Raw genomic sequence first — 16,537 nt, 5'->3', positions numbered from 1 at the left:
TTAATTCTCATTCATTTCTTTGTGTTATGTGAGTATTTGCAGTGAGGTGCATACAAAAGTCTATATGTGCATTCTCTTGATATCGTTCCTATATTAACAATGTACTGCATGTCAGAGACTCACTGCTGTTAGTCAGCTGCACTTTTTTCCCTCTTCTGTTATTTTCCACGCTGTGGCAATAGAGCTCAGTATAACTTAGTTCTTTGGGAGAGAATGGGCAATCCGTCCCACTGCTGGGGTCTGCGGCATGTTGTGATCTGCACCGTTGCTGGTGTCTCCTGGTGCCTGCGGAACTGCTGTTACCTGCTGCAGTCCATGCACTGCTGGGGCCTTCACATGTTGCTGGGATCTGCAGCACTGCTGGAGTCTGCACCGATGATGGAGTCTGTATTACTTCTGGCGGCTACAGTGATGCTGGGATCTGATTGATGCTGGAGTCTGTAGCACTCCTGATGTCTGCAGCAACAGTGGGATTTGCAGCACTGCTGAGTCCAGTAGCACTGCTGATGTCTGCATGGCTGCTGGGGTCGGCACAACTGCTGGAGTCTGTAGTGCTTCTGTGGTCTGCTGTGCTGTTCGGCTTTTCAGCCCTTCTGGGGCGTTCACTGCTGCGGATGTCTGCACTGCTAGGGATCAGTGGTGCTGCTGGGGCCTGCACTGATGCTGGGGTCACTAGTGCTGCTGGGTCTTTGGTGACTTTTCAACTGATCTCCTAGACTAGAAGCTTCCAACACAGCCATGCAGTGTATGTAAAAGCACAGACTATTACTTTGTAGGTCACAAAGCCCTTGTGACTGGTGCTATTTCATGCCCTTGATGGTAAGTCAATCCAGTGTTTGGTGCAAACATCTTTTACCGCTGTATTATAAAAACAGGATTCTAGAGGTGGTTATGTGTGACAAGAATGTGTATGACTATTTGCTATGTGGCATTCAGTTGTGGTGGTTCTGTTTACTCTTATTTTTGTGCTGCATTAATGCAAAGTATTGTTTAGTGTTTATTGTGTTGCACTCTGCTTTGATTTCTTTGTTGTATTGTTCCTCTGTTAAATTGCTTTGTTTATGGTAATGTGCTTTATTCTGTTGTTTACTAGATTGGCCAACAGTCACTGCAATATTTCCAGCAAAAAGCGACATAAGTGGTTCTTTTAATAAGCAAGTACTTACCCCCATCTGACGTAGCAAAATAGTGTTGCTCCGGATCTTTGACTATGTAAACCACCAGTCGACCCAAACCTGTGGTAGAGAGGCTCTTAAATTAGTATATGCAAAGCTAGTTTTAGGAGATACAGCCCCCTTCTCTCTGCACAGCCTTCCACTCTAAATTCGTCTAGAGATTCTCTTTCATCTCAGTCCTACACTTTGACACTCCCTCTTGAGCTCCTTTCTCTGCACGGTCCTCCACTCTACAGTTGCAGTCCTGTGGTATCTGCACAGCCTTTCACTGACCAGCGGAGCCAGCTCTTAACCCCACCACCGCACTCCTTCTCTGTAGAGCCAATCACTAATCAGCAATGTCTACTGAAGACGAGGCCTTTACTATGTGAACACAAGAATAGTTTCCACTCTGCACAGCCTTCCACACAGCCATGCACTTCTCCACCCACAGAACTCTCTCCACTAGTGTGGAGGCCACTCTGCACAGCTCTCAACTCTACGCAGCTCACCACCTTCAGAACAGTTCACACTCTTCACACCCAGCACACTGTTTATACAAACATATACCCTAAATAGCTGTCAACTCCCAGCAAAGCCACCACTCCCTGAACACCAACTGCACAGGGCTCACACCTTTACACGGCCACTGTGTAATGCTGCACTTTGCGCAATATCACATTCCATCCAGCACTTCACTACCAAAATAGCTGTACACTATTGGTGTACCTCCACTCTCCAAACTGTATGTCACTCTGTGCTCATCTTTTCAAGTGGTGCTTGCTCCCCTACATCTGCACAATCCTTCACAGCCCACACTCACTGCACAGGGCAGCACCTAAAGCACAATCCTCCACTCAGTCTAGTTCTCCACCGATACCACTCAAGTCGCCCTTGCTCAGTTTGCTGTACAGCACTTCACTCAGCACACACCTCAACTCTGTAGAGATGTGTGTCTCGAGAGTGTGGGCTCTGTAAAGTCTTCCACTTGGCTTACCCTTCCAGTCTCTGCACTTTGGCTCAACCCTCTACTATTTGTACAGCCCTTGAGTTGAAGCACATTTTCCAACCTGCGTTTTCTTCACTCACTGCATAACCATGGCTCTCTTCCAGCCTTTCTCTATGAGCAAAGCCCCAACTTACTGCACATATCACACTCTTTCCGAGATTTCAACTCCCCTGCTCGGTGAGCGTCCACCCACCCTCTGCAGAGCCATTACACTGCACAGCCTTCAAACTCTGCACAGCAGAACTCCTTGCTCATCACCCCGCTCCATGTGCATAGAGGCACCACACCCCCAACACACATTTTCTGCTCAGCCCACCCCTCTGAAAAGGTTGACCCATTGGTGGATCTGCACAAAACCTGCCAAGTTCAAATTACGAATCATGCACAGTTTCTCCTACTTTTTCATGGTCTGTTAATCTAATGCATGTACCTAGCCCTTCATTTCACCTGACACAACTTCTACTTAGCATTGCATAATTTGCACCATCTTCTAACCAGGGCACTGCTGTCTGTTTTCTGTATCATCCCCTAGCCACTTCATATCTCTGATTGTAGTGCTATCCTCATTTCTTCATAGGAAGCATCCACTCACACACACACCTTCACTCTTTGTGCTGCTCTGCCAGCTGCAAAGTCCTCTGCACTCCCACCAACCCACCGCTCTGCATAGATTTCCGCTTTGCACATTCCTTCACTATTTATAAAGCAGTACATTCTGCCCAGTCCTTAAACCTCTGCACACTTCTCCTTCAGTGCACAAGCCCCACACTCTACACAGCATCAATGATTCTTCACAGCCCTCAACACACTTCTGGATCCTCTACACACAGCAGAACTGTCTGCACTGTTGCATGTTCTTCGCTATCTACTCATCTCTCATTCTGAGCTGAACACAGCGTAATCTTTATACATCCCTCAGCCTTGCACAGTCCTCAATGCCATTTAAAGGCCTGCACCCCCTGCTTTTCTTTACACATGCTCCCCAAGTGTGAGCACAGCATCAACCTCTGATTGGTGTATTCTCTTATGGGCTGAAGCAACCCCATTACATTCAGGTGTCCTGTATTTTTCTGGACTCCACAACCCAGATTATTTACCACCTAATAGTAAAGCACTCCACTTCTGCTTTGCTATCTCAGATGTACACTGCTTGCATTTTAGAACCAAAATCATCTGATGTTGTGTGATTAATATCCAGTGGGGTCTAAGATATGACATCAGTCTCTTACAAATACTTGGTCACATGAATCAAAGTGTGAGGACTAGGCCTGCCTTGAAGTCAGTCGTATCATATAATTGATACACTATCGATCGATATTTGGCTACTTTTGCTAACCCAAGGCAGGATGTTTGTTGAACTGTGCCATTTTAAATTAAAAAATATAATTTGTACAGGAATAAAGCATGCTCTAAACAAAGCGTCCCTTCCCTGAATTTGCCAATCTTGTGTTCCCCATACTTTTTACATCAATAGTGCTCTTCCAACAACAAGCTGGGAAACAAAGGAATCTGAATAGATAAATTTTGTGTCAGTTAGCAGAATGTTCCTCAATTTGGAAGATGGTAATTGCCCAGAGAAATATGTAAATTTGTCTACATATGTTTTGGAACTCCCCACAGGTGGTGTTGAACAATGTTCCCACTGTGTGTAATTCAATTCTGATCTAGGTCTAGCAGCTTGGTGCAGAAAGTAATGTCCCCAGTGATGATAACGGAACATTTCCCCCTAATTTGCTGTGTTTATATACACATCATCACTTTCAAAGGCAGTGTAATTCTGCAGCTCAGCAAGCATAGAACTGGTTTAACATCCCAGTCATCAGAAACAACACTAGGTGTAATTACAACAATCATTGAAATCTTAAATACGTATGGAATTTGGATAACCTCAGTAGGCCCATGTATATCAAGTGGTACTTTATCCCAAACAATCCCATCAGGATTCTGGACTGCTGAAATGTTCACGAGGCACAAATCTCTTCAGACCTTATATGAGGAAAGATATGGTGTTAAGACTTCATCCACCGGCACGGCATTCAGGAAGATAATGACCATTAGTAGAAAGAAAACAGTTACAAAACCAGTCCATAACAGAAAGGCAAGCAATGTCAGTAGAATCCACAGATAATGCCATGGAAAAAACAGATCGTTATTTTAAAGCCATATATACGGCTTACGTGTCTTTGAACAAGGTTCAGTTGAAGATGTAGATGATGACGAAGAGAAGTCATCAATGTCCATGAAATAACCTAATGCAGTTTGTGCAAACACAGGAGCCGGTGCAGCACTGGTGGATGGATCAATTTCTCATGGAGGTTTATAGTAGAAGGTATCTTCTGGAGTAATAAACAGCCACATCTTGGACAGTTCTTGTCAGTGAGGTGGTGACAGGAATCAGCAGACGCCCATTCTCATTTTCTAACCTCCCCGTGCTCGAGGGGGCATTTGTAGCGTTATTGTACATGCTTGTATATTCAGAAGCATCATTTCTTCTTTGATGAGGTATATCCTGTTGGGTAGTGAGAGGGGAGCGGGAACTGTCCAAGGGACCTCAGGGTCTACTATCCAGGATTGGCCACATGATGCAATTTGATGTTGTCAATTGAGACAAATCTTTTTGCTTTGGAACCTGGCAACGGTGGTAGAATGACAGTTCTGGAACTTTGAATCCCCAGGACTTTAACAGGTGCTCTGTAGGATATTCTGAATTCCTTTTTCACAGCAATCTTCTCACAAACCAGATCCCCAACTCTAGGAGTCCAGCCTGTGGATGTTGTTGATAAATCCCTTATTCCTAAGGTGGCAGCACTGGAGGGTGAATGGTCATCATGAAATTGTTGAAGCTCCTGTAAGACAGTAAGACATTAATTTGTGTCAAATTGTGTGTCTGCCGCCACCGTACCAGAGCCATCTAGATCTGGGACATACATTGGTATCCCAAAGAAGACATAAGGAGTGCGTCCTCCAAGGACCGTCTTGGCAGATTCTTCAGTGCTGTTTGGACCCCATTTAGGTGATGCAGCCAATTGCAGCCTGAACCTAATACTCTAGCTGATAAGGATTGCTTTAGATCATGATTCCTCCTCTCCACAACAGAGTTACCCTCTGGATGGTACGGTGAGGAGTAATGGAGTTCAACACCTATTGTTCCCATGGTAACCCTGAATGCCCTAGAGGAAAAAAGCAGGGCTCTGGTCTGAATGGAATGTTGCAACCGCATATGTACCGATAAAGATAAGCAAGTCTTTAATAACAGTTCGAGCATCAGCCGACCGCTGTGGCCATACCCATAGGAATCTAGACCAAAAATCTACAGCGACTAAGATTTATTTGTATGAACCATCATGTTGTAAGGGACCGCAATGGTCCAGGTACACACATTGCAGTGACCTGTTTGACACTGAGAGGGATGTCTGCGGAGGGTGTTTGATATTACAGCCCTTTATTTGCTGGCAAATATAACAACAAAAGACATATTCCGTGGTTTGTTTGTATGGCTCGGGCTACCAGAAGTGTTTCTGTAAGAGTGATGTTGTGGCCGCCACACCAGCATGTGCAGAAGCGACACCCTCATGCGCTGCTTTGATGAGATCTAATCTCTGATGTTGTTTGGGGATCACTCACCCCTGGAATTGTCGCAAAAGCAACATTTTGTGCACTGATATGATAGGAATATTTTGCAGGGTATGCTTTTGGAAGAGGCTTGCCCTCAGCCAAAGTTTTCATGGCAGCCAGCGTCTCATTATCCTTTCTCGTATGAGAACGAGTCACTGCAGCAACAGAAGCCGTAGCTACTGCAGATTTGGCAGCTTCATCAGCCAAAGTGTTTCCTACAATATGCACTCCTACACGTTGACAGCCCAATGTATGTACTACACGAGCATCTGGTAGTCTGTCCTTAAGATCAGATACCCTTCCCCACAGAGTTCTGTGTTTTATGGTGTTCCCTTTTGAATATCTGAACCCGTTTAACCGCCAATGATTTAGACAATCATTGTAGGACTGGGCACAGTAGTATGAATCACATACAATTAGTGTGAGCTCTTCTACATCCGTATGTTCCTGTGCCAAGATATGAGCTTTAAGCTCGGCCAGTTGTGATGTGCAGTCCCCTAGGGTTTGCGTGTAGGTATTTGAAGGGGGGAAAACACCATCCCTCATCAGACCACTCACAGCTGCGCATACAGCTTAGTATTGGTACTTTGTCCCTACAGCTGGTTGTGCTGAACAATTAGTGTAAATGACAGATTGATATCTGTCAAGTGGCAGTATGTTAGTAGGTGCAGGGTACTCCTGTTCGTATTGGAGAAATTCTTGTGTTTGTAATTTTGGATCAAAAATGTAAGTCAGGGAGGTTGCCCACTCAATCCAGCATGGATGTAATGCTTTAGCATTGGAAATGCTAAATTTGATGCGTTTCCCTTTGGCAAGTGCTCTCTTTTTAAAGATAGCCATCTGTACAGCAGTCTGATTTTTTTCTGTGGGTGCAAAACGTTGTTCTACGTTGAAGTACAAATGTCATTTGTATGCTATTGTACCATGTCACCCTCATTGAAAGTGACAAAGGTGAACCCGATAGCACCAGCAATTATTCTGATGACAAAATTTGTTTTGTTGTCACATGTGTGTAAGTGTTGTGCTTCTAGCATGTCTTGCCGCAATCCTTCAAGGATGCATGTGTGTTCTACTGTCCAATGTTTGCTTGAAAAATCGGGACGGATTAAATCAGAGTGGTTTTATACGTTGAGTATAATTGGGAATGTAAGTTCTGCCAAAGTTGAAGAAACTGAGCAACAAGTGCAATTATTTGAATGTCCTCGAATATGTGAGAATATTCGTGAATGTTCGCAAATATTTTTGAATATTGGCAAATACCACACATGGTATACCCCTCAAACAGCACTGTATCACATCTCTGGGGTCAGTGTACTGCCACCCTGACACCTTGTGTCACTTTTAATTTTATTTTTTAGTCCTGGGGTCTGTGTCCCATTACTCAAAATAGCAGCCGCAAATGTCAGGTCAGATTGTAGGCAGCAAATCACAACATTCTTATTATGGCATGCATTTGCAAATTTGCTGCGATAATGGTGAAAACGTTACAATAGATCTGCGGCCCTAGATATACAAATGTATTTCTCATTTAATACCTCAAAAACTACTGAACTGATTCACACCACAAGCACAATCTGCGAACCGAAAGCTAGCTTTCTGCCAACTTTTTTGTAATTCAGGCAAGTGGTTCGGGCTGTAGTCGTGTTCAAAGGTCCTATGGTAATTAACATGGGAAACAGAGTTGTTTTTTACAACCCCCCGTTTTTTTGTTGGACCCCGCTTGACGGGTCACCCCGAAACTTTCCGTGCGCAACAAGAATCACTGGCACAACCTTTTTTGAAAAATGTCTTTAAGATTTGTGAAAAAGTGCCAAGGATATAGGCAAGTAAAAAAATATTTTTTCTATGGAAACATGGTCCTAACTATAACTACCTACTAGCGACCACCAGTAGGTAATAATAACAACAACAACAAAAAAAAATATATATATATATATATATATATATATATATATATATATATATATATATATATATATATATATATAATATCTTAGGCCTATTGGCTTTGTTAAGGGGTCACCACAATAAAATATAAAGCAACCCTACTAGATCTGTCAATGTGTTACCACATGACTATTTCAGTCATCCCATGTTATAATTTCCCATTAAAATCAACAAGCATGATCCAACACTTTCGTAAGTAATCAATGTCAACAAAACCTTTTCAAATATTAAATCATAGTCTTTTTTCACAGTCCTCAATCTGCATAATGTAACCATAAGACAAACCACAAACCCCCTGCACTCCAGAGCTAAAATGCAAAGCTCCGGTTCAGCGTGCTTAAATGATTAATAACCTATTCTGTGGATTATGCTTTTAACCCCCACCCCCATAGCCTTATTCCAAGTTTCACAAGACAACCCTAGGGAAAAGCTACTTCACCTCCTGCAGCCCCTACAAGACATTGCAAAAACATTGGTTGTGCCCCTCTCCCTCCTTAGGGCATCAGAAAAAGATAAACTAGGCAAACCAAAGCCCACACAGGCATTATGAGGATCTCCTCTGCCTTTCTGTGCATATTTAATTGTTGGCTGAGCTGCTTTGCTTCTTTTTACTGTGTCTTTGTGCCGTGTTGTAACTTTTGTTCTAGTCCTTAGTCCATCTTTTCAGGCATCAAGTGTCTTCTCCTTCTGCTATCCATGATTCTGCTGTCGTTGACTTCTAGGTCCAGGGTCCTTTTCTTTATCTCCCACTTGTGCAGGGGAATATGAATTTGGGTGGAAAGTTCTGGATGCCAGGCATCCCTGGCCAATCCTAGGATGCCATATCATCCCTCCACCCCTTTCCTACACAGCATTCTGGGACAATCCAAAATGGACCCATCAAGATTTCTCTGTAAAGAGCTCCTCTGAGGGCCTCGGTTCCTCCCATAGCTGACATCACTGCCAGATCCCTTCCCACCAAAACTTTAAAGGAGAACCCCTCTTGTGTCAGCAGCAGATGTCTGAGCTTTATCCTTTGTTCAGTAGGCCTGTGCGGACCCAGACCAGGTGGAGTGTGACAGCGGCCCCTTCCCTTTCCCAGGAAACGGGTCAGTCACTGATAGTTTCTGTGGGGAGGCCTTTGTTCCGTCTTTTACTGAGCAGTATAATTAACTTGGTCCACCATGTTGGACATGGCCAGGTATCTGATTAGGAGCTGAGCTAGATAAATACGACAAATACGATATTAATGCGCGTTCCTGGAACCGGTAAAATCATCATGTATGCATGTTTACCCCAGTTTGACACTCTGCTGGACTGTGTAACCCTAAGTAGAGTGAACGTGCACTCTTAGGCATATTTCACCTGCATGCATAATACAGGTTTAGCAGTAAACCCTCTTGACCTATGTGTGAAAGTAGTGTCAGTTCCTATGTTGCAGCAGAGGTGCATCACCCCCCCCCCCCCCACACACTGCTGTGCAGAAAGCATAAAAAATAAAATCATTTTATTACCATTTTATTTTTGATGCTTTCAGCCACCAAACTGAGTGCAAAGCAGGGCGGGACCAGTGTGTCACTGCTGCCACTGACTTGTAGCAGTGAGGAGTGGCCACTTCTGTTTGAAGTGTTCATGTTGGTTTGGTCTGCTACCTTGCTAAAGCCAAACCGACATGCGCAATTCAAACCTCTCTAACCCGGCTGTGTTGGACAGCTGAGTTGGAGAGTAGGCACAGGCCTACAGTGCCTTTTTGGAGCATGGAGCCATCCCTCTCCAGCCAATCAAGATGCTGTTTTCATGCTGCTTAACTGCATAAAAACAGCATCTTGATTGGATGAGTAAGTTGACTTTAGGCTTCAACCTCGAAGGATGTGCAGTAAGGTAAGTGAATTTTTTAAAATATTAGTTGTATATATATTATTTAATATATTATATTTATGTGTAGCTTTTGGTGTGTTCTTTACGCCCCTCCAATGCTTTTTGCCACCACTGTATGACTGCCCACTAATATTAAAATGTCTACCCCAGGTCAACTGCACCTGTCCTTGCAGAGTACATTCTGTGCAAGGATACCTGTGAGCAAATACTGGGTTGCACGTGACGGTAGACTCTCACCTGCAATCCGCTCACTTATGTGCACACTGGTTCATATGTAACCAGCCTATGCCTCTTACCATAGCTGTGCTGTAACAGCCTTATTGTAAAAGGCAGAGTCCAGTTATTGTGAAATTACTGGGAGTGAAACTTGGGTAGTGAGACTCACTCACATTAAAGGTCCAAGAACCGGATGATCAAAAGCAAAAACATCTTGACGGACTAAATGGGTGGAACCCATTTGCAGCCTTTCCAATCTGCATTTTAGGCACAGTGTCCCATTTTAAAACAATATTGGTGATGCAACCGCTATATGTTGCCCATAACACCTCATAAATGGTACTAGAAAAATAATTCCAGAAAGTAGGCAGTGCCCAATGCATCCCACTCCTGGACTGTAACCATTCTAGAACAGGTATTATGACAATTTGGAGAGGTGCTTGTGGTGAGAGATAGCACTGTCAGAGCTTATGAAATATTACTGGGTCTCTCAACTAGTATTTGTTAATGATTGGGTTTATGGTGTCCCATAGGAGCTATTGACAATGGCAGATACAAGGTCAATGGGATGAGAGGCTAGTTAAGGGCACTGTACAATAGGAGGTCACCCTCCAAATAGCTGCAACTTAGGGCCACAGTGATAACTGTTTTGCGGCTGCCAAATCATAAGATGGAATGGGAAGGTGCGCGTGCCTGGGAGCACTCATTATGGTTGTTTGTAGGACTGGGTGAAACGGGGACTCTGGAGGGATTTCGAAAACAAGACCTGTTTGGTATGTCCAATTTAAAGAATGTGTGGGGATTGGAACACCTCAAAATGTTAAATGTGCTGAAAGAAGAGTATGAATTATCAGATTCCTAACAGTATAAATTTCATCAGAAGAAACATGTGCTGCAAAAAACACTACCTATATGCATGAGAAATCCACATTTAGTTACAGGGTGCCCTCTGCTCCACTGCACAGTTGTGTGCTACCCTACCTGTATAAATCCTTATTGAACAACCTGCAAGCATCGCTCTCTCAAATTAGGATAAAGTGGGCCAAAGACACAGGAATATTGGATGAGGAGGACCGAAATGAAGCATGCGTATACCAACTAGAAGTGACCATTATGACTGGTTTTAGAATGGTTCAACTTAAAATAGTACATCCAACCTACTACACCAGAGTACAACTGATGAAATTTAGTGGAATCCATGATAGTAACTGGGTGAAGGGGTGAAAGGGTGACATTGGGTTGGTGCATTCTAGGACATCTGGTGGGGATGCCTTAAGTTACAAGCATTCTGGGAAAGAGTCAAAAGGCAAATACAAAATGTTATTGGAATGGAATTTGATAAGCCAGTGGAGATGGCACTGTTGGGAATGTGACAAGATTGTACAATTTCCGCGTACCTCCACATCTTCTGTGACCTGCAAATGATGGTGGCCAGAAAAAATAATGCAAGAAACTGTGTGGGAAAGAAGGTACCCACCATGAATCCCTGGGCCCAAAATCTACAGTGTTGCATGAATGTAGAAAACTGGATGTAAATGACATTGATATGCTCCTTCAAATGGGAGAACATTTGAAGCTTATTATAAGACTAACATAATAATGAGAAAAGACCAAAACGCTAGCCTAAGAAGTGAACAGTAGTCTTTGCACCAGTTGACAGGGTGTAAGGGGATTAAATGTGATCTTTATTATATATGGTTGGTTATAAGGAAATGCACAGAACATTGATAAGAAAGGTGTGATAAAAATGTATGACATAAATCTGTATGTATATCCAAAAACACTAAAATGTTTTTTCTAATAGAAAAAAAACTTAAATTTACTGACATATTAGTATTTGTATTTATGAAGTTTATGTTGAGGACCTGTTCGCATTTATTTGAATTTAGTATTCTGTTATGGTTGCCCTGCCCCCGATGTTATGACTTAGAACTGGCGGTCTAGACTCGAGCACCCAGAACCAAGTATCGCAGACCCTGACAGTCCAGCACCACAGCTAGTCTGCTAGTAGTCTTTCTCCCCAGAAATAGTTGTGAATGCTCTGTGGTTGGATGAGGTGTAACTACTCTTTGCTATTGGCTCTTTACTGAGTTGTGATCGCTTTGTTTTGCAGCCGAGGTGACTCTGGATCCTGACACTGTGAATCAATGGCTCACGCTGTCTGAAGATGGAAAGAGAGTAAGACCTAGAGACAGAGCTCAGGATCTTCCAGAAATGCCCAATAGATTTAAAACTCTTGTTGCTGTCCTAGGGAAAGAGAAGCTAAGTGAAGGGAAGCATTACTGGGAGGTAGAGGTCGGGTGCAAGACGGGCTGGAGCCTAGGGGTGTGTGACGAGTCTGTTAGCAGAGAAAACGTTCCACCACTATCACCTGAACTTGGATTCTGGACAGTTTGGCTCAGACATGGTAAATGTGAAGCTCGCACCTCTCCTCCCACCCTTCTGACCCTCTGTGTGGCCCCCAGGACTGTAGGTCTCTTTCTGGACTATGAGGCGGGCAGGCTCTCAGTGTACAATGTGGATGACCGGTCTCTGCTCTTCACCTTTTCCGGAGCCTCCTTCCCCCAAACCCTGCGGCCCTACTTCAGTCCAGGACTCAACGATCGAGGGAAAAATGCAGGAGCACTACATATACTGCCTGTGAAAGGATGGGACTGAGACCAACAGAGGCTGTCTGAAACACAAGGTAGGACTGTGTATAATATCATTATACTGTATTGTAGTAGCGTTATAAAGCGAACCGCTCTTCTGTAGTACACATGCATTCTGACATCAGAACACACCTGTAATAAACAAAAAAAATCAGAGGTCCCTTGTTATAACTTTTAATCTGCGACTTCTGACGTCACCCTCCAGAAGTAGGCACAGCACCATCTTCTTCTGACTGTTGTGAAGAAAACAACAAGGCGTCAAAGCTTAAAAAAATATCTATTTGTTCACCCAAATAAGCGGAGAGACCGAGAACCCTGTTATGTTGGGACCGGGAGGGTCCCTTTATACTACTAATGGTAGAGGAGTTTTGTTGAAAACCACACTGCACAGACATGGTAGTGATTCTGGCCATCACATGCAGCGAAGAGTTAATAAATAAGGGAGAGGCCCAGACCACGTGGTCTTTGCATCACACATGCAATGACAGTTGTGTGGTTTATTTCGTGTTGTGTCATACCTTAACCACAGGCCGGGCAAGACCACAACAAATTGGCGATGATGGGAGTATTTGGATCCCTGTGGCCACTGTGCCTACCACACCGCGGCATTCTGCTGCCTTGTCGCGATGGCAGCTGGTCAGGGCAGACATGCTTTTTGTTTGGCTTCCCGGCCATCTCGACTTCCATCTTCACTCTGCGGCCTCTCCCTCACCCTGCTGCTGATGCCAGTGCTGTGCGGGCACACTTCTTCAGCTCAGAGGATTGGTTTTGGGCTTCCACAGCTCTCTGGCTGTTAGGCCCACCCTTTGTGAGCTCACTATGGAGCCTCGGGTCGAGTGGAATAGCCATATGCCCATGTGTAGGCTGTGCAAGGGCCCCATCCCCTCATGTCATCTCGGCCCCGGGCTGGCAGTTGGAGACGCCCATCCCAACCCCACCACAGCCTCCACACTGTGTGTAGGTTGCCACATGTCGATGGTCTGGCAGCATCTGGCCCCCAGCACCAGCTGCTGCAAATATCAAGGGGAGGGGTGGGGGATGGGATGACTATGGGGGAGGGGAAGAAATACATTTAAAAAAAAAGACTTACCCTTCTCTGCTGTTGCTGCCATCCTCTCCTGCCACCTCGCTCGTCCTTTTTTCCTGTTCTGGTATCCCGACATTCGCTGGGACACAAGAACAGGCTCCCCAGCAATCCCTGTGCTGCTTTCATGCTAAAGCTAACATGAAAGCTGCTCCAGGATTGGTCTGAGCAGCAGTGACTGCCACTCAGACACACCACTGGGGCCTGTGCAGGTTCTCCAGTCCGGCTGTGTGCACAGCCGGACTGGAGAAACCTAAGTGCGCATGTGTGTTTGGAAGGCTGTCTTAGGCCGTCCAAACGCACATGCACACTTAGTGCACGCAATTCCTCATCCCACCTTCCGTGGCCCAGCCCCTCTCTTCACATGCTGGCTGAGCCAGCAGCAGAAAAATAAAACGATATTCGAGTATTGCTGCTGGCTCTTAGCCAGTGGGGCGACACTCCTCCGCCATTGTGGAGGAGCCGCCCCTGCTGGCCCCACCCTTCTCTGCCAGTCCCAGGGGATCTCAGGCCGAGTGTATCCAAGCCTAACCCCAGCTGCAGCTGGCTCCTTCCCTTACAGCAGAGTCAGGGGGAGTTGTCACCACACAAGGCTCTTTCTGGCGACTCCTGCTCATCGAGATTAAGTGAGTCATGGTGCTGCCTACACTTCTATCACTTTTCTTGGTTTCCTTCTGCACCTGTGGGTAGTCAGGCTTACGCAGTGAATTTTTAACTGTGTTTGGACTGGCTCTTTGCCCCTGCTGTCCTGCCCAGGCTGCCAGATCTTGTTGCTCCTCTAGTGAGTGGCATAAGGGGTACCTATGGCATCTATTCTAACCCTTGAGCTGTTTGTGGTAGAATGGTTTCCATCTTCTCAGGCAGGTAAATATAAAGCATGGGTGGACCATCTGGAAACTTATTTTGCCACAATAGGGTTGGACAATGACAGAAAATGCCCCAGGCTCCTACCACTGACAGGAGCTGCCTTCACAAGATTGCAAAAACAGTAGTGGAAGTTGGCCCATCCTCACATACACTACCCTAAAACAAGCCCTAACACACCGTTTTGAACCACTTTCAAATCCAGATTATGTGCTATTTCCTTTATGAAAAGCAAAACAGCTGCCTGAGAAGCCGATGAAGTCATTTTATGCCCAAGTAAAAGACCTGGCCAGTACCTGTACCTTGCCAGATTTATATGACCAGATCAAGGCAAGATTCATTCAGGGCTGCTCTAGAAATCCTGTGCACGTGAAGGCAGCCCTCCAACAGCCCACCATATCTGAACCAGTCAACTCAGTCATGAACGGTAGCCTGCACAAGAAAAAGACTACCCAAGTCAGCAGCCACTCCAAAGATGTGGCACTGTTATGGAGGTGATTGTCCATTGAAAGGGAAAAGGTGCTCTACATGCAATAAACTCAACCGTTTTTCCAAACTGTGCTGCTCCCACCACATCCCAAACAGGGCGGAAGTCCAAATCGTTGAATGACATGGACATTCTGGTGCCCCAGGAAGATGAAGAGGACATGGACGATGATTACCTTAACGGTGCAGTGCATTTCATACATGACATGCAACCTGCAGAATCTTACAGAAGGTGTATACCTCACTGCATGTTTACCATTGTTGGTCACCCAAGTCTGGCTCTGATGGATTTGGGTGCGTCCATAAACATCCTGGTGCAAACCGTCCTGCAGATGCTCACGCAAAAACCTGTACTAAACCCCACGTCGGCCAAGGGGTATGCTTTTGGCTCAACCCTGCCTGTCCCGCTGGCTGGGGTGTTTACAATGGACATTACCCTTGGGGCACGAACACAATCTAAGGTGTACATCACTAAAGGAGATTCTGGAATGCTGATCAGCTGCCAGACGGCAGAACGCTTCTAACTAGTTTCTTTCACATTTCATGTGCACTCGTTCGACGTTGAAGCTCTGGTGAATGAGTTTGGACTGTTGTTTAATGGCACTGGTTGCCTTAAAGATTGCATGATTTATCTTCACATAGACAATAACACTCACTCAGTCGCCTTGAAACACAGCTGTGTAGCCTTCCACCTATGCCCCAGGGTGGAGGAAGAGCTCCAAAAGCTTGAACAAGCCAACATCATTGAGAAGGTTGATGGCCGTACTCCATCGATGTCCCTGACAGTTGTGGCCCAGAAACCTCCAACATCCGGGTGAGGTAAAAATGTGCATGGACAAACGATTGCCTAACAGGGCAATCCGACATGAAAGACATTTGGCACCCATGGTAGATGATATCATGGCAGAGGTTACTAGATCAATACGGTTCTCCAACATGGACCTCAAAGCTGGATAACATCATCAAATGCTAGCGCCCAAATCCAGTTTAATCACCATTTTTTCCACCTGTGTGGGTTTGTGAAGGTGTAAACGCCTCAGCTTTGGGGCATCCAGTGCAAAGGAAGTATTCCAGGACACAATTGAGGGAGTGAGAGCAGGACTTCTGGGTGTTCTTAATGCCAGCGATGACATCTTGGTGCCACCTCCACACTTGAACACACACTTGAACACCTTGAGAAGCTACATTCCGGCAGCTGTCAGAGAATGAGATCAGTCTTCACTGTGAAAAGTGTGCATAACTTCAGCAAGAGGTATGCGTCTTTGCATACTGTTTCAGTGAGAAAGGAGTCATGCTTGATCTTGTGAAAGTCAATGATATTCAGTCAGCCTCTGCCCCCACCAATTTCACAGAAATACAGTTTTTTCTAAGAATGGTGACCTACTGCGGTTGTTTTTATCCAGGACCTCACCAGTGTCACTGGCCCACTCAGGGAGTTGACAAAAGCACATGCTGTGCGGGCATGGGACCCTGACCAAGAACAGGCTTTTCAAGCAACTAAACTGGCCCTTTCTGAACATACTACCTTAGCATATTTCGATCCTCGCCATGAATTAAAACTATCAGTTGATTCCAGCCCCACTGGTCTTGGGGCAGTTCTGTCTCAAAAACAAGACAGTGAAGAATGGGCCCCTATAGCCTGTGCCAATCGTGC

The 16,537-nt window shown here is 45.1% G+C and overlaps 1 protein-coding gene across 1 annotated transcript in view; it reads left to right on the top strand.

Annotated features, from left to right (window-relative positions):
- Positions 1-16,537, top strand: part of LOC138299239 (E3 ubiquitin-protein ligase TRIM39-like) — a 115,078-nt gene that overhangs the window by 78,524 nt on the left and 20,017 nt on the right. Inside the window, exon 7 of the mRNA XM_069237366.1 lies at positions 11,912-12,484. Coding sequence (XP_069093467.1) covers positions 11,912-12,456 — 545 coding nt within the window. The 3' untranslated portion in view covers positions 12,457-12,484. The remainder of the gene's footprint in view (positions 1-11,911; positions 12,485-16,537) is intronic.

The sequence above is a fragment of the Pleurodeles waltl genome, chromosome 6 (assembly GCF_031143425.1).
Source record: "Pleurodeles waltl isolate 20211129_DDA chromosome 6, aPleWal1.hap1.20221129, whole genome shotgun sequence".
Lineage (NCBI taxonomy): Eukaryota > Metazoa > Chordata > Amphibia > Caudata > Salamandridae > Pleurodeles > Pleurodeles waltl.
This window is presented reverse-complemented; position numbering and strand designations above follow the sequence as displayed.